The sequence below is a fragment of the Mytilus edulis genome, chromosome 10 (assembly GCF_963676685.1).
Source record: "Mytilus edulis chromosome 10, xbMytEdul2.2, whole genome shotgun sequence".
NCBI classification, from domain to species: Eukaryota; Metazoa; Mollusca; class Bivalvia; order Mytilida; family Mytilidae; genus Mytilus; species Mytilus edulis.
This window is the reverse complement of record NC_092353.1, coordinates 26477909-26492752: the sequence shown is the minus strand read 5'-3', so window position 1 is coordinate 26492752 and position 14844 is coordinate 26477909. Positions and strand designations below refer to the sequence as shown.

Here is a 14844-nt window from a genome sequence, read left to right as displayed (position 1 = left end):
AGGACCCTATGGGAAATGCATACAAATGACTTCTTTTAGAGAACCACTGAATGGAATAAAACCAAACATAGCATGAATGTTCCTTATGAGGTGCTGACCAAGTGTTGTTACTTTGTAGCCGATCCGTCATCCAAGATGGCCGCCAGTGGGGGACTTTTGAATGAAATTAAACATGTTCCTTTCCTTATAAATGAGGTTGTGTTGTCACTTTTAGCCAAATTTTATATTTTTTTATATGATTTCAAAAACCCAAGTAGAATCAGGTGAGCGATACAGGCTCTTGAGAGCCTCTAGTGTTAAAATCTTGCCAAGTGATTTTTGTTTTAATGGATTAAAAAGCATCTTAGATTATCAAACAATCTGGAAAATTTGATACATCTATCATAAAATGATATATGAAGATTTCTCAGGTTGATTAAAAAATGATAAACATGGTAACTGTGGATTGATTGTTATTTTCATTCTAGGTAAAAGACAAAGGTTGTTGTCTGAGGCCTTGGATAAAGTACCTCCCAAATCTTACGTTGAGGCTGTCGGAGCCACGTTGAAGTGGATAAGTGACATGGAGTCTGTACTTTTGACAGAAAAATATATGGTCTGTGATATAGAAACTATGGAAGAACAATTACAACAGTATAGGGTAAGTGGAATTTCTATTTTTATTTTTGAAGGGTATATGATTTTTCAAAACTTTTTTATATTCAATACTGCCAAATAAAATATGCTTTCTTATGTCAGATCAGCTCTTATCTTTGGTGGTCAGCTCAAACCTTTTTGGCAAATTTCATAGAAGCTATAGATTTAGATACCAGCCTTTATATGCCTTGTATCTAAGTTTATGATAAATACTAGATTATTATTGTTGAAAAATAAAGTTGAACTCTCTGCAGGGGCGGATCCAGCCATTTTAAAAAGGAGGGGTTCTCAACCACTGACAAAGGGAGGGTTCCAACTATATGTCCCCATTCAAATGCATTGATCATCCAAAAAAAGGGGGGTTTCAACCCCTGGAACCCTCCCCTGGATCCGTCACTTCCCTGTTAAACATGAGAAAGAATTGAATAAATCTCAAATTTTCATTATATATCATAGAAATTTAAATATTTCATTATTGATTAAAACTTTATTTAAATATGCTTATTTTAGAATTGATTGGTGTTTGCTTTATGCTGCATCAGCACTAAAAAGCTATAAGGCAGCAAGGGTTATTTTAGAAATTTGGAAGTATATCATAATTCAAATACACATGATTTAAACTATATTTGGTACATTGATAAATATAGCAAAAATTTATATGTATCACAACTGCTAAGTATATATTTTTTAATTTTTGATACATATTAGCTCGAGGTTAGTCCATAGACTAAACTTTTCCCATACATGATGTTATTCTTGTTTAACATTACAAGGCTCAAACCAGGTTATATTCTTACAATGTAAATACAGAATCCTGAAAAATTAAGATAGATAACTATCAATGTTAACATTTTTGTTTTAAATATTTGTAAACCTTTTTTCAAAATTTTTCCTACTGTGACAGAATAACCTATAAACTATATAAAATCTATGTCAAAAGGATGAGATGACCTCAATACTATGGTTCATTGATCACAATGTAGTGGCAGGTGAAGATTGAGGTTATCATTCAGGTTAAAATAGTTGGGTGTAAGGTTTATGTTCTATTTACTTGAACCTTCATTCATGAATGTACTAGCATTTAAACCAGACAAAATATTTGTTGGCAGGAATGTATGGCTTTAATTTCAAAGCTCAAGGTTAAAAATTGAATGTTGGATTTAGGTTTTGACCCAGATATCAGGATTCATTGATCATAGAAATGTGACAGTGTAAGCAGGGCATGATATCATATGGACTGATATTCATATTATTAAATTTTTATGTAAAAAACATTTTTGTATGCGATGTATATTGACAAAGTAGTTTATCATTTTGGTGGGTCCATGCTTTATGGTGTCAATCGGAAACACATCTTTGGTTATATGACATTCAAAGGTGAAGAACAATTAGACTATTTTTAGGAAATTTGTCAAGTGTTAAGTTAGTTATTACACTGTCCCCCTGACAGACTGTTACACTGGTAATGTACAGAAACAGATTGATTTCTATTGATGTACCGGTGGTATCACCATACGCCAAGATAAGTAATCACTGAAGTAGCTTCTTCTATCAATATTTACATCATCAGTTTTACTTTGATATACAGACAGTAAATTATGTAATAACATTTGTAGAAAAAGGGACATTAGATAAGTTTTTATCTACTTAACAATTTCACACACATGCAATTAGAAACGGTAATGTGTTTGGAGCTAGCTTAGCTGGCTCACAGGGCAAAAAGAACTGTTGTCATTAGTTGTGTTCATAGTCTGTCTGTCTGTCACAAACGTTTTTAGCTCACTGACAACTTTTCGGAAACTTCAGAGTACTTGTTCAAATTAAACTAACCATGTCAATAATGTATGATATAATTAAAAGGTGCTTTTTATGCCACACCTAGGGGCCTTATGTGCTTGTTCGTCAGTCTGTCTGTGTTCTGTTTCAGGTTTAAGTTTTTGGTCAATGTATTTTTTGATGAAGTTGAAATCCAATCAACTCTAAACATAGTCCCTATGATATGATTATGATATGATCTTTCTAATTTTAATGCTAAAATAGAGTTTTGACCCTAATTTTACGGTCCACTGAAAATAGAAAATGATAGTGTGATTGGGCATCTGTGTACTATGGACACATTCTTGTTTAAATTTTATCATTTTAATTTGATTTGACAAAAAAAATGGCTGCCACAGAAAATTGTGTTTCTGTGTGGTTCCCCATCATACTCTGAATACCAAAGGTTGAGTAAATATTACCAGTGCATACATGAAATAAGTAGCACATGTTTTATGCATAATGCATGTTGGGTAAACTCATACAGACTTTTTGAATAAGAGAAAGAAAACACATTCTATCAAAATATCTCTAGTTTTATTGTCTTCACAATCTTGTTTGGCTGTCTTTTTCCATGAGGAATTTGTGCTCCAAGATAACTATTTCTTTTTTTTAAGAAAAAATCTTTATTGAGAGTTGAAATCTTCAGAATGTACAAAAAAATTAAGATTTAATGGATATTTGAAAGTTGAAGGTTTTAAGTGAGCATTTGTTTTGACACTTAAACATGTTGATATGTCAGAATCAGCTGTTATTTTAAGTAGATATTTTCATTAAGTCATCAAATCTGTCAGTTTTATAAAGTGTAAGGGGAGATAACTGACTTTATCTATGATAATTAACAGATCAAGGTTGGCAAAACATATGTAAGATTGGAATAAAATCATCTAATTTTTGAAGAAAAGAATAATTAGCTTTTACAGTAGAATCTTCATTTTTATGTGGCATTTTGACAAAGAGAAATATTTTATATTTGATTGAAAAGTTTCACAAAAAACATCTAAGAATAAAGTTTGACTTAATTACATTGATAATTGATCCCTACTTAAAACACTAAATTTGTAAAAGTCATAGTGTTCTTCCAATCAGTTCATCTATTAACCCACTCTGAAATGCTTTACTAAAAAAAAATGATGGAAAATAAGTAAATTTTGTACATTTGGCAAGATAGAGTTATTTATGTCAACTCAAAAATAAAACAAAAGCATAGGAGGTGTTTCACTTTTAAAAGTTTAATGCCAACAGGATTTTCTGCACCCAATTTGATACTTATTTTGAAATTAAAAAGAAAGATCAAGACTATTTTGAAAATATACATTAGACTTTACTTCTTAAAAACTATTGTTCAAAATACATTTATATTTGTACAGAATTTGCAATCAGATTTACAAGAGCACAATGGAAGCCTGGACTACATTAACAAGACAGGCACTAACTTAATAGGGAAGGCAGCAACTGAGGACAGAGCATCGAAACTCAAGACTGACCTCAATGACCTAAACACTAGGTGGAGCCAGGTGTCTGTTGTCATTGACGAAAGGCTAGACAAAATTGAAAAAGCTATTGGTCAACTAAAAAAGTATAAGGTAGGGATTGTATATTATAGTAATTAAAGAATATGTATATAACAGGTACATTTAAAGCACAGTGCTTTTAATCAACATGCTGTCAATTTCAAATCACATTTATTTACAATGTTTTATTGGTTTGTTGCTTAATTATTATCTTTGCTTTATTGATTTACTGTGTGTCTTTGATTCAATGGACTTGACCGATTGACCTTGTTTTAATTGTTTCATTGTACTTGCCCCATTCAGTTTGCCTTCATCGATTCACTTTACATATCTTTTGATTCATTTCACTTATATGATTTACTTTGTGTCATCCATTCACTTTTCTAATCTGATTCACTCTGTGTCATTGATTCACCTTTCTAATCTGATCCTCTTGGTCATTGATTCACATTTCTAATCTGATCCTCTTTGTGTCATTGATTCACCTTTCTAATCTGATCCTCTTTGTGTCATTGATTCACCTTTCTAATCTGATCCTCTTTGTGTCATTGATTCACCTTTCTAATCTGATCCTCTTTGTGTCATCGATTCACCTTTCTAATCTGATCCTCTTTGTGTCATCGATTCACCTTTCTAATCTGATCCTCTTTGTGTCATCGATTCAACTTTCTAATCTGATCCTCTTTGTGTCATTGATTCACCTTTCTAATCTGATCCTCTTTGTGTCATTGATTCACCTTTCTAATCTGATCCTCTTTGTGTCATTGATTCACCTTTCTAATCTGATCCTCTTTGTGTCATCGATTCACCTTTCTAATCTGATCCTCTTTGTGTCATCGATTCACCTTTCTAATCTGATCCTCTTTGTGTCATTGATTCACCTTTCTAATCTGATCCTCTTTGTGTCATTGATTCACCTTTCTAATCTGATCCTCTTTGTGTCATCGATTCACCTTTCTAATCTGATCCTCTTTGTGTCATTGATTCACCTTTCTAATCTGATCCTCTTTGTGTCATCGATTCACCTTTCTTTGTGTCACCTTTCTTTGTGTCATTGACTTACTTTCTTTGTGTCATTGATTCACCTTTCTAATCTGATTCACTGTGTGTCATTGATTCACTTTCCAATCTGATTCCCTTTGTGTCATTGGTTCACCTTTCTTATCTGATTCACCATCTGTCCTTGATTCACTTAACTAATCACATCATTTTTTTTTCATAGATTCACTTGTCTTTCCTTTTATACTTTCTGTCATTTTTTAAAGCAATTGCTTTTATGCTATCGCGTATGGCCATCTTTGTGACCCAGATCAGAGACTCCGCCCATATCAAGCCATAGTATTTTGTTAAACAGGCTCCTGGTGTGTCATTCTTTAACACCTATGTATGTTTTCTAATGCAATACATAGCTTGAAACTTAAAAAAAACGTTAGTGGATTTAAGAAGTTTCAGAATATATTCTTGTAGATGTATTTTTGTATTTAAAGGGTCAACCGTTTGACTATCAAATAACATAGAAGTCCGAGTGTAAAAAAGTACATTTTTATAACTGCGATTCCGTTTTCCGCCGTTCGTACGATGTTTCAACAAAATATGGACTCATTCAGTTGTTGATTTAGTATTGAAAATTTAACTGAATTATCTCCTATTAAATACGGTTTTTTATGTTTAATTTGTGTTTCTTTAAGAGGTCAGGTGCTCTTGTTCATTCATAAAATTATCGTTCATTCATACATTTATCGTAAAATCAAAATCACTACACAGGTTAATGCGTAGTGTCAAATGATTACCTGTAATCTAAAAATAGACAAACTTTGTTTGCGCAAATAATTTAGCGGAACGAAACCCTTGTTGAAAACACATAACAATAAGTTCGTTTTCCTTTTCTGTCAAACTCCGTAATATTTATCGATCACCTTACTAATGAAATGGACCCGTCCATACGTAGTAGATGCCAAGTCGGTCCAGATGAAGAGATATTTCAATTTGGAATTTTCTAGTTAATACATAGATTGAAAAAAGTACGTCTTTTTAAATATCATGATCAAAACTGGGAATGCATAACAAATGTCAGATGAAACCATTATCCTCGTCTTTTCAGTGAACAAGTCTACTACGTTTGTTGACACTCGACGGTCCACCGTGTTAGCAATTTTATTTCACATGCATGTTTTCGAAATATTGAAGATCATTTTTCGCAATGTTTCCTGAAAATTGATAAATGTCAAAGCAACGTAGAGCTGTTTGTTCTTGTTCGTATAATAAAATTGAAAATGGAAATGGGGAATGTGTCAAAGAGACAACAACCCGACGATAGAAAAACATACAACAGCAGAAGGTCACCAACAGGTCTTTAATGCAGCGAAAAATTCCCGCACCCGGATGCGTCCTTCAACTGGCCCTAAACAATACATCAGTGATAACGATTTAATGTCATGTTTGTCTGTGATGACCCCCCCCCCCTTTTCGGGATTGCATGAGAATTATAGTTATCTCGTACCCACATGCACTCTATCCATAGGAAGGTCGGCTATCCATATAAAACTATTTTGGATAGAAACAAGTGCCTGTGCTCGTACCGCATCAGAAGGACATGTATATCAACTGAGCAATAATGTTTGGAACTTAGTTTTAAAAATGATGACAAAGTACCATTATGAAAATATTTTTATTAAGCTGAAATATATATTTATTCTTTACATGTTTATGTCTTGTAAGATATTTTATTTCTTTCACGTTTTTTAACATTTGCGTCTGGAAAGTTGAAATGTTTTAACTTAATCATTTGTGTTAATGGTTAAATATAAATTAATAATGAAAATTGTTAAAATTAAATCAATAAAGGAAATTATTGCCCAGTTACAAACACTACCAGGGGATAATCCATGATGATTTCTTTTTGAGTTATATGTTTCAGCACATGTATATTTGACCCCAACTTTAGCCTGGTAAACGTGTTGTCTCCTTGTGAAATATAAAACATATTAAAAATGACTTTCTGCTAAAGTCTTTTATTTATATAAAGTTAAAACCTTCTTACTTCTAACTAGACAACACTCATGTCAGGTTTAATTATTATATATATGTGGATGAAAAATAAAAGTCCCCAAACATTAACATGACAGCAATTGCTTTTACAGCCTTTAAGGCTTTGATTCATTTTACTTACATGATTCACTTTGTATCATTGATTCATTTTATCTACACAATTCACATCTCTAAAATGATTGAATCACTTTGTTTTATTGAATCACTTTACTTACACCCGATTCATGTTGGGATTATCAATTCACTTTATTTGTCTGGTTTGCTTTGTGTCATTAATTTGCTTCTCTTCATTTTAGTGATTCACTTTATTTATTAACATTGTTTTGAATGATTCACATTGTTCATTAATATCACCGTTCACTGATTCACATGTTCAGTGATTTAATATTATTACTTAAATTGTTTACATTGTCAAACAGATTTACGGTACCTGTAAAGGCATGGGAAGCAAAAGTTTTGATTGTCTTTGTTAAGGAGGAGAGTAGAGCATGTTTACATTTTCTGTTTGTTTAGTTTCTTAAATAAGTTGACAAAAGACATATATTATCACTTTGTTAAGTTCCGTAAACAAAACTCATATGTAAAGACTGAACAAATTTGTAGATAAATTTTGAACAGTTTACATATTTACTGTCAGAATATATTTGTAGTACATTGTTCAATTTTCTTCAGTAAGGGTACACACCCATGTTGTATATTTGATTATTAACATATTAGATAATATTTTATTGACATTAATTTCCTTGTACCCATCCTATTTATTACAGTACTTTGGTACTATTTACTTAGAGGTGCATTCAGTACTTCCCTGTGTTAATATTAGATATTGACTACAAAGTTTTTGTTTGTTATCTTTATGCTATCTTTTATCAGACTATGCATCTTATTATAATATTTATTTTGATGATGGGCTACTCCCTATGTTTAATAGGTATTTCTTATTCTTGTATGGAGTCTTGTCAAAATTGTTAATTTAATTCAAGATGAGGACCTCTGAAAGAATTGTAAATCCACAGAGCTTGCATATGGAAAGTCATGCACACATCTGCATGGTGCACAAATCAATTCCTTCCCTACATCCAAAAAATAACTTCAAAGGCAAAGTTAAAAAACAAAAATAATTGCCTAAAAAGTTGATCATCAGGTGCAAAATGTGTCAATTTTGATGTTTTTCATCCTTTTTCTTGACCCCGAAGACACAGGGATGCTGGTATATGTATCCAGTTGTAGTCTGCATGTAGAGTGAACCCCAGTTAACAAATTGACTCCAACAGTTATTAGGTGGGAGTGAATCTGATCTTGGTTTAGCAGTGTTAAGGGAGTTCGCTTCTCGGTTTCAAAGTAATTAACTTTTCAAAACACTAGTTTATAATAATAGGGAATTAATAAAGGAATCAAAAGAGGAAAAAATATATATAGGTCACCGTGCTTGTTTTCGAGATATAAGCCATTGAAATTTTGGCGGGAAAATATTCTCTCTTGACTTTTCATAGCTTTATCAATGACAGGTTGAAGTTCTCAAAAACTGTTAAAAAGTAATTAAAATTTTATAAGACTTTTACAGATGGCTTATCCTTATACATGTAAAAGATTTACAAAAAGAAAAATAGGGGTCACCGGGGAAAATTTTTTCAAGGCATTCAAATGGATAAAACCAGAGGATTCCGAAAATCTGACAAAAAATCCAAAACATGACAAGCCAGCTTCCTTAAGACGGTCATTTGGACCAAAAATATGGAATTTCACTATTTATTCCGATTTTTGACTACAAATGGACCTGCAACAGGAAGTAGTCGTTTCCTATGCGTATTTCAACAAAAACTATGATTAGTAGTTATATGACTACGATTAGTAGTTATATGCCCGTGAGTTTGCACTATCTCTGAACTTACTGTGTAAGATATCGATGGAAACCCCACCCCTCCAGAAAATTGTGTTTCATCCGAAGTCAATTTTCCAAGTCCGTAAAAATTGAGTTCTAACAGTATAAAATGCCATTGGAGCCAAATAACGGTGGTTTGGGTATACCACCATATGAGGACCACAGCATGGTAAGGGTTACGTTTGTCATTTTCAGGCCTTTTATGCTGACTATGCAGTATTGGCTTTGCTCATTGTTGAAGGCCGTACAGTGACCCGTAGTTATTGATTTCTGTGTCATTTTGTCTCTTGTGGAGAGTTGTCTCTGACATTGGCAATCATACCACATCTCCTTTCCATTTAATATGAAAATAAATACTTCACAATATTGCAAAATATATAGTGATAATAAATAAATGCATGTTGTGCAGAAAATCTTTGTAAAGCAATTCAACATTCAATGGGTATAACTTTTAACACCCATTTAAATAGTGTTAAAAAGAGCTTATGGATTGTTTGCAGCCAAAGAAAGGTTTAATCATATGAGACTTAATTTAATGTAATCTTAATCCAATAATATCTAAAAACCTGTCCAACAGCAGTATTCAGATTGACTTGGGTGCCCTTTATCTCATGTACATGCAGATTTAAAATTCTGAAGTACAAAATTAATTTGAAATTTGTCACATATAGTGTTTGTTTGAACAGTGGATTTATAAACGTTTTGTAGTTTTGTAAATGTAAATTAGATTGGAGTGTTTTTATGAATAATTTTACAAGTCTTTGAAACTGAAGTTAATTTGTCACTAGCATACATTTAACTTTAGATATGTTGACAAATTTTGTGTCTTTATGTAAACTAAGGGTGTTTGTTCACAGCGTTAAACATGTTTAAGTAGTTAGAAAGTAGATCAAGATTAGGAATGTTTGTATGAGGATCTATGTTCGTTTTATAAAGACCTGAATAACATGATTGTCTCCTGTACTGGGAGTGCATACAGGTTGTAATCTTGTGGTTTTAAGACCACTTAAAAGTAAATTCAGAATCACATAAACTTGAGTGTTGTAGAATGTGTCCTTTGATCAGAAAACTAATTTCATTTCTCTACCCTTAGTGCCATTATAAACATAATTGACAATTATCCCCCTTTCCCCAAACCCTGGTTCCTCCTCTATTAATTTGTAAATAAAAATTTCCGGTAGGTTTTGATTTTGAATTTTTTTCTTCTTTGATATTGGTATGAAAATTCTTCCCTGCATATTTATCAGAATCATGCTCTAACCTGTATTTCAATGCTATGAAGGGACAAAGGTTTTGAAAATCCCTATTTTGTATGGTAAAGAGATAATAAAGGTTTCATCCTATTTTGAGTGGGGTCTGGAAGGCTGATAAGTTTAGGTAGTTTATCTTCAATGATATCAAGCCTATCAACACTGAGGTTGTGGGTTGCAGTCTTGTATAGATTGGAATTTCTAGTGTTCCTGCTTAAGGTGGGTGGTTCACTTTAAGAACTCAGGCTTCCTCTCAAGTCTCACCCCATAAAATTTGGTCACCATGATATAAAATCCAAGAGCAGGGCTGCCAAGTCTCAGGCATTTAGTGTGAGACTCACACATGTTCATTACTTTTTGGCGGCATTTTCCTTCGATCTATTGTTTTCTCTCTTAGATCGTTTTAATTTTGGTCAAATCTCGCACATTTGCTTCATGAAAAGTTGGTAGAAACTGCAAGAGTGCTGAAAGTTGCATAAAACAACAATCAATCAATCAATCCAAAATGGAGGTGGGATTTTTTTTGTTAGAATGGAATAACACATATACATTCTGTAACTAAATTATGCTGTAGCCAATTGTGATTCAAATTCATCATGAAAGTGCACACGTTACTGTTTCAAACAGATTCATAAAAGCTTTCACAGTTTTGAAAAAATAACAAACTTTAGTAGTAGAAATTTAATCTCGTTTTATCATGCTTTGTAGACTTTTCATGTCATCCAGTTTTGATTGTGTTTTTTTCAACAGAGTCCCTGTTGTAGAATAGGTTATACATTTTTCTGTGTCCATACTTAACTTTAATATAACTTTATTAAAGTTGCATGTAGTTCACAATAAAAATGCCTTTTAATTTTGTTCATTGTGCATACTATAGTCATTAAGAGTAATTTAATCATAAAAATTTAATAAGATAGTTTAAAACTAAGTATAGCTTTTGTCACCTAAAACATAAAAATAGATACACATGATTAATGTCTTTAAGTTTAATCAATGCACAAATGACACACTTCATTTGTTTTCATTTAAATTTTATGAATGAAGTAAAAAAGTATAGTCTGCTAAATATAACAAACTTCCTGTGGGACAATCCACTTTCCATACAAGGGATGACAGCTTCTTGACCTACTTTCATTTTCAGATATAAACATTGATTAAATGTCGGATGAGGTACAATTCCAGCATGAAAATGAATTTAATGTATATTTTTACAATTTACAGAGTCAGACAAGTGGTTTAAATCAATGGATCGAAGAAATGGATGTGTTCCTACATGCTGACGACCCCACCAATGGGGACCTACCAACATTAAATGCACAGTTGAATGAGAGCAATGTAAGAGTAGTTATGTTATCTCATGGGGTTACATGTATGACAGTCATGCAAGGTGCTTGTTTACAAAATCTGCATTATTAGTTAGGTAAACAACATGTAGGCTGTGTAGTTAACCAAAGAATATGACAGGTAGGATTTAATGCAATAGTTTTTGATATATCGTCTGCAGTCATAAAAATATTCAGGTGCATATGCTGCACCCTGTTTTAATACATAAGTATGCAAGAAGTCATCTTTTTAAAAACCATAATTTTTAATTCAAGGGTAAGTACATTTTCCAAATCATTTTAATTTTTAGGCACAATTAGGATTGGTACATTATTTACTGCCATATATATTTATTAAAGTTTCATTTTCAACCTATTCTATCTGAACTTGAATGCCTTAGTGTCAGTAATGTTGTAAAATAATATTTGCATAAAACTTAAATTAAGATCTGATTTATGTATAAATTTGATGCAATAAAGATGCAAATCAAGGGAAGATACTCTTAAATTATCTTCTACACAGTAGTGTCAAAGTTGTTCAAAAATTTCATATTTTCCAACTGAAAGAGGATTAAATATCTGTCGTCATATATTCCTAATAACCTAGGTCTGCACTACAAATTTTATCAAATGATATTCCTTTGTAACAGTATAGATTATATGTCAAATTATCTAAAAAATTGCATTCTTTAAAGATAAACAGAAGGACCCTTTTCAGGTCGTTGTGATTGGGCTTTATTATTTTGCAGGAATTAGGAATTAACCTTTATTGTGACTCCTGGAGTAATGATAAATTCAGGAGAGAATGCTTGATAGTGATGACATTTTTCCTTCCCTCCCTCTATATATATAACAAATTGTATTAGTTTTCTTTCCCCATCTAACCAAGGTCATTGATGATGAACAATGAGAGTACCCAGTGGTGGATCCAGAAATTTTCATAAGTAGGGGCCAACTGACTGCCAAAGAGGGGTCCAGCTCTGATCATGCTTCAGTGATTTCCTATATAATCAACCAAATTTTTGTCAGAAAAGGGGGCCAGCTCTAAATCTGCCTCTGGAACCAGTTTACTTCAATGTAAAAAAAAATGCTATTATAAGGTTTTAAGGAAGTATTATTCTAAAACTCTATAAACTTTATTGGCACCCAAATTAATACCATTCAAATGTTGACTGAATGTAAGAATGGGCACTATTTGCTTTTCTCATTTTTGAAGGCCGTACGGTGACCTATAGTTGTTAATGTCTGTGTCATTTTGGTCTTTTGTGGATAGTTGTCTCATTGGCAATCATACCACATCTTCTTTTTTATACTATTTGTATTGTTTGGTTACCAAACCCTGCAACTTTTGCCTCAAATGATAATGCCTTTGTTTAAAACCATAGATTAATCTTCAGCATTATTTTGCTGTCAAAGCCTGAAAGGTTAAGTACATGTATGTAAAATCTTGTACATGTATTAGTAAGTTGTACAAAGTCTTTTGAAGTTACAAGTGCATATAACTTTTGAGAATATTCTCTGATATCATTTTTAGTTAGGGGATAAACTGTCAAACATATATCCTGTTTGAATTAAAAGTTTTTTGGAGGTCATGAAATTTTTGCAAAACATGATAGAAAATACAGGTAGATAAAAAAAAAAAGCCATGTTAATTATACTGATAATTTTTAAATCCAATATTTAACAACCAATACAAGCAGACATTGTTCAAACACTATAGACAAGTGAAAATATTTCTAATGAAAATTTTATGACACTGTAGTATTGACTAAACCTTTATTTAGATGGCTAGGTTAGTTTTGAGTTCCGTCAAATTAAGGACAGAAATAAAAAGGTTAGTCAAAGTCAAAAAATTTACAATCATTCATAAATCGTGATATAAATGCAAAAAGGAAATTCTTCAAAGTCAAGTAATTTTATAAAATGAGAACAAATGTGTACTTATAAAACAGTATAACTTGTCACCAGTCAGGTTTGTTGCTTGATCCTCATAGAGTCGAGGAAGACAAAATTGAAAAATTTAAGATAGATTATTTGCATAAGTCCTATCCTTAATTTCTTATTATTTCCTAATGCAAACCCGATTTCAAGAACTATTTGTTCTATTCTAGTTTTAAAATCAAAAGAATTTAGGAGATCCCATTCATTCATGGAATAGACATCTATTTTATTAAGTTTATTTTCACAAAGAATTACCTTTTGGTAGTGTTGATTGTTTTTACTACTTGTGTATATTAGCCAGGTCTTTAAACTTACTTAAACAGGTTCTTTTCTATAGATATTTCTATAGTCGTGTATTAGACCACCATAATTCAGCTTACACACAGTATCTATAATTGATTACATAATTTGTATGATTATCATGATCTTAAGTTAAAATTTAAATGCACAAATTACTTATCAGAATCATCTCAATGTTTGTTAAAATTGGTTGAATAAAGTTATTGTCAAGCTTCCATCAGATTGATAGTATTCACGGATTAAAGTCAATTTGTATAGTCTTTGATCGTTTAACTGAAATCTGTAGATTAGTATTTGAAACTAGCTTGCCGTTAAGGAAATGGTTTTCTCCCGTTTAATGTTGATTTTACTTAAATTGCTTAATTAATTCCCAGATTTCATAGTTTCGTTTGAAATGGCTATAAATGTTGTCAAAACAGTTCAGATAAAAAAAAAGTTTTAAAGTCAAATTGTTTTGTTGAACACTTTAATATACAAACAAAAACTATATCAAGCTTTACATGCAGACACGCTACCTATTCATGCCTGGAATTAGAAGACATGCATGATAAGACATTGATATGTTAAGGCAAACAATTTAATGTTGGTTGACCTCTAGATATCTTTACTCGGTTTGTTTCTTGTTTGTTTGCTGTCTCCTTGAAGTTTACACCTCTGAAACATCTTTGTGTGTCAATAAAATTGAGAATTGTTTAGCCTTAAATGTTTTAGACCTTATTTTGTACATACATGTACATTGCATGAATTCCATCTAACCTACAGTCACCACAGATCATAATAATATGCCAGTTATTTGTTTAAACTTCAATAAAACGGATTATGAATATGGTTTTTGCCTAAAGATATGATTATTAAATTGTTCAAAAGCTTAAGTCAGACATTTTTGTGAGTCATAATATTTTGTGACTTTTAACATTGGAAATAGAGACTAAAATATAAATATTGTCTTTCCGTGTAGTCTGCAAGGTCAAAAGGTAATTTTATTTTGTTTGCTTTCCTGTTCAAGTACAAATTTAAATGAAATTAGTTTTTAAAGAAATGTAAGATTTTATTTGGTATGGTATACATATAACTGATCAAACAAGCATGTTTGAATAAATAGGCATACATCCTAAACATCAAAGAGACATGATAAA

General features: G+C 31.7%; 1 protein-coding gene across 3 annotated transcripts in view; it reads left to right on the top strand.

The window, feature by feature from the left end:
- The window catches only part of LOC139492092 (dystrophin-like), a 223371-nt gene that overhangs the window by 93656 nt on the left and 114871 nt on the right, over window positions 1-14844 (top strand). For all 3 annotated transcript variants that reach the window (XM_071280234.1, XM_071280235.1, XM_071280236.1), the window contains 3 exons: window positions 468-640; window positions 3822-4037; window positions 11367-11480. In XM_071280234.1, coding sequence (XP_071136335.1) covers window positions 468-640; window positions 3822-4037; window positions 11367-11480 — 503 coding nt within the window. The remainder of the gene's footprint in view (window positions 1-467; window positions 641-3821; window positions 4038-11366; window positions 11481-14844) is intronic.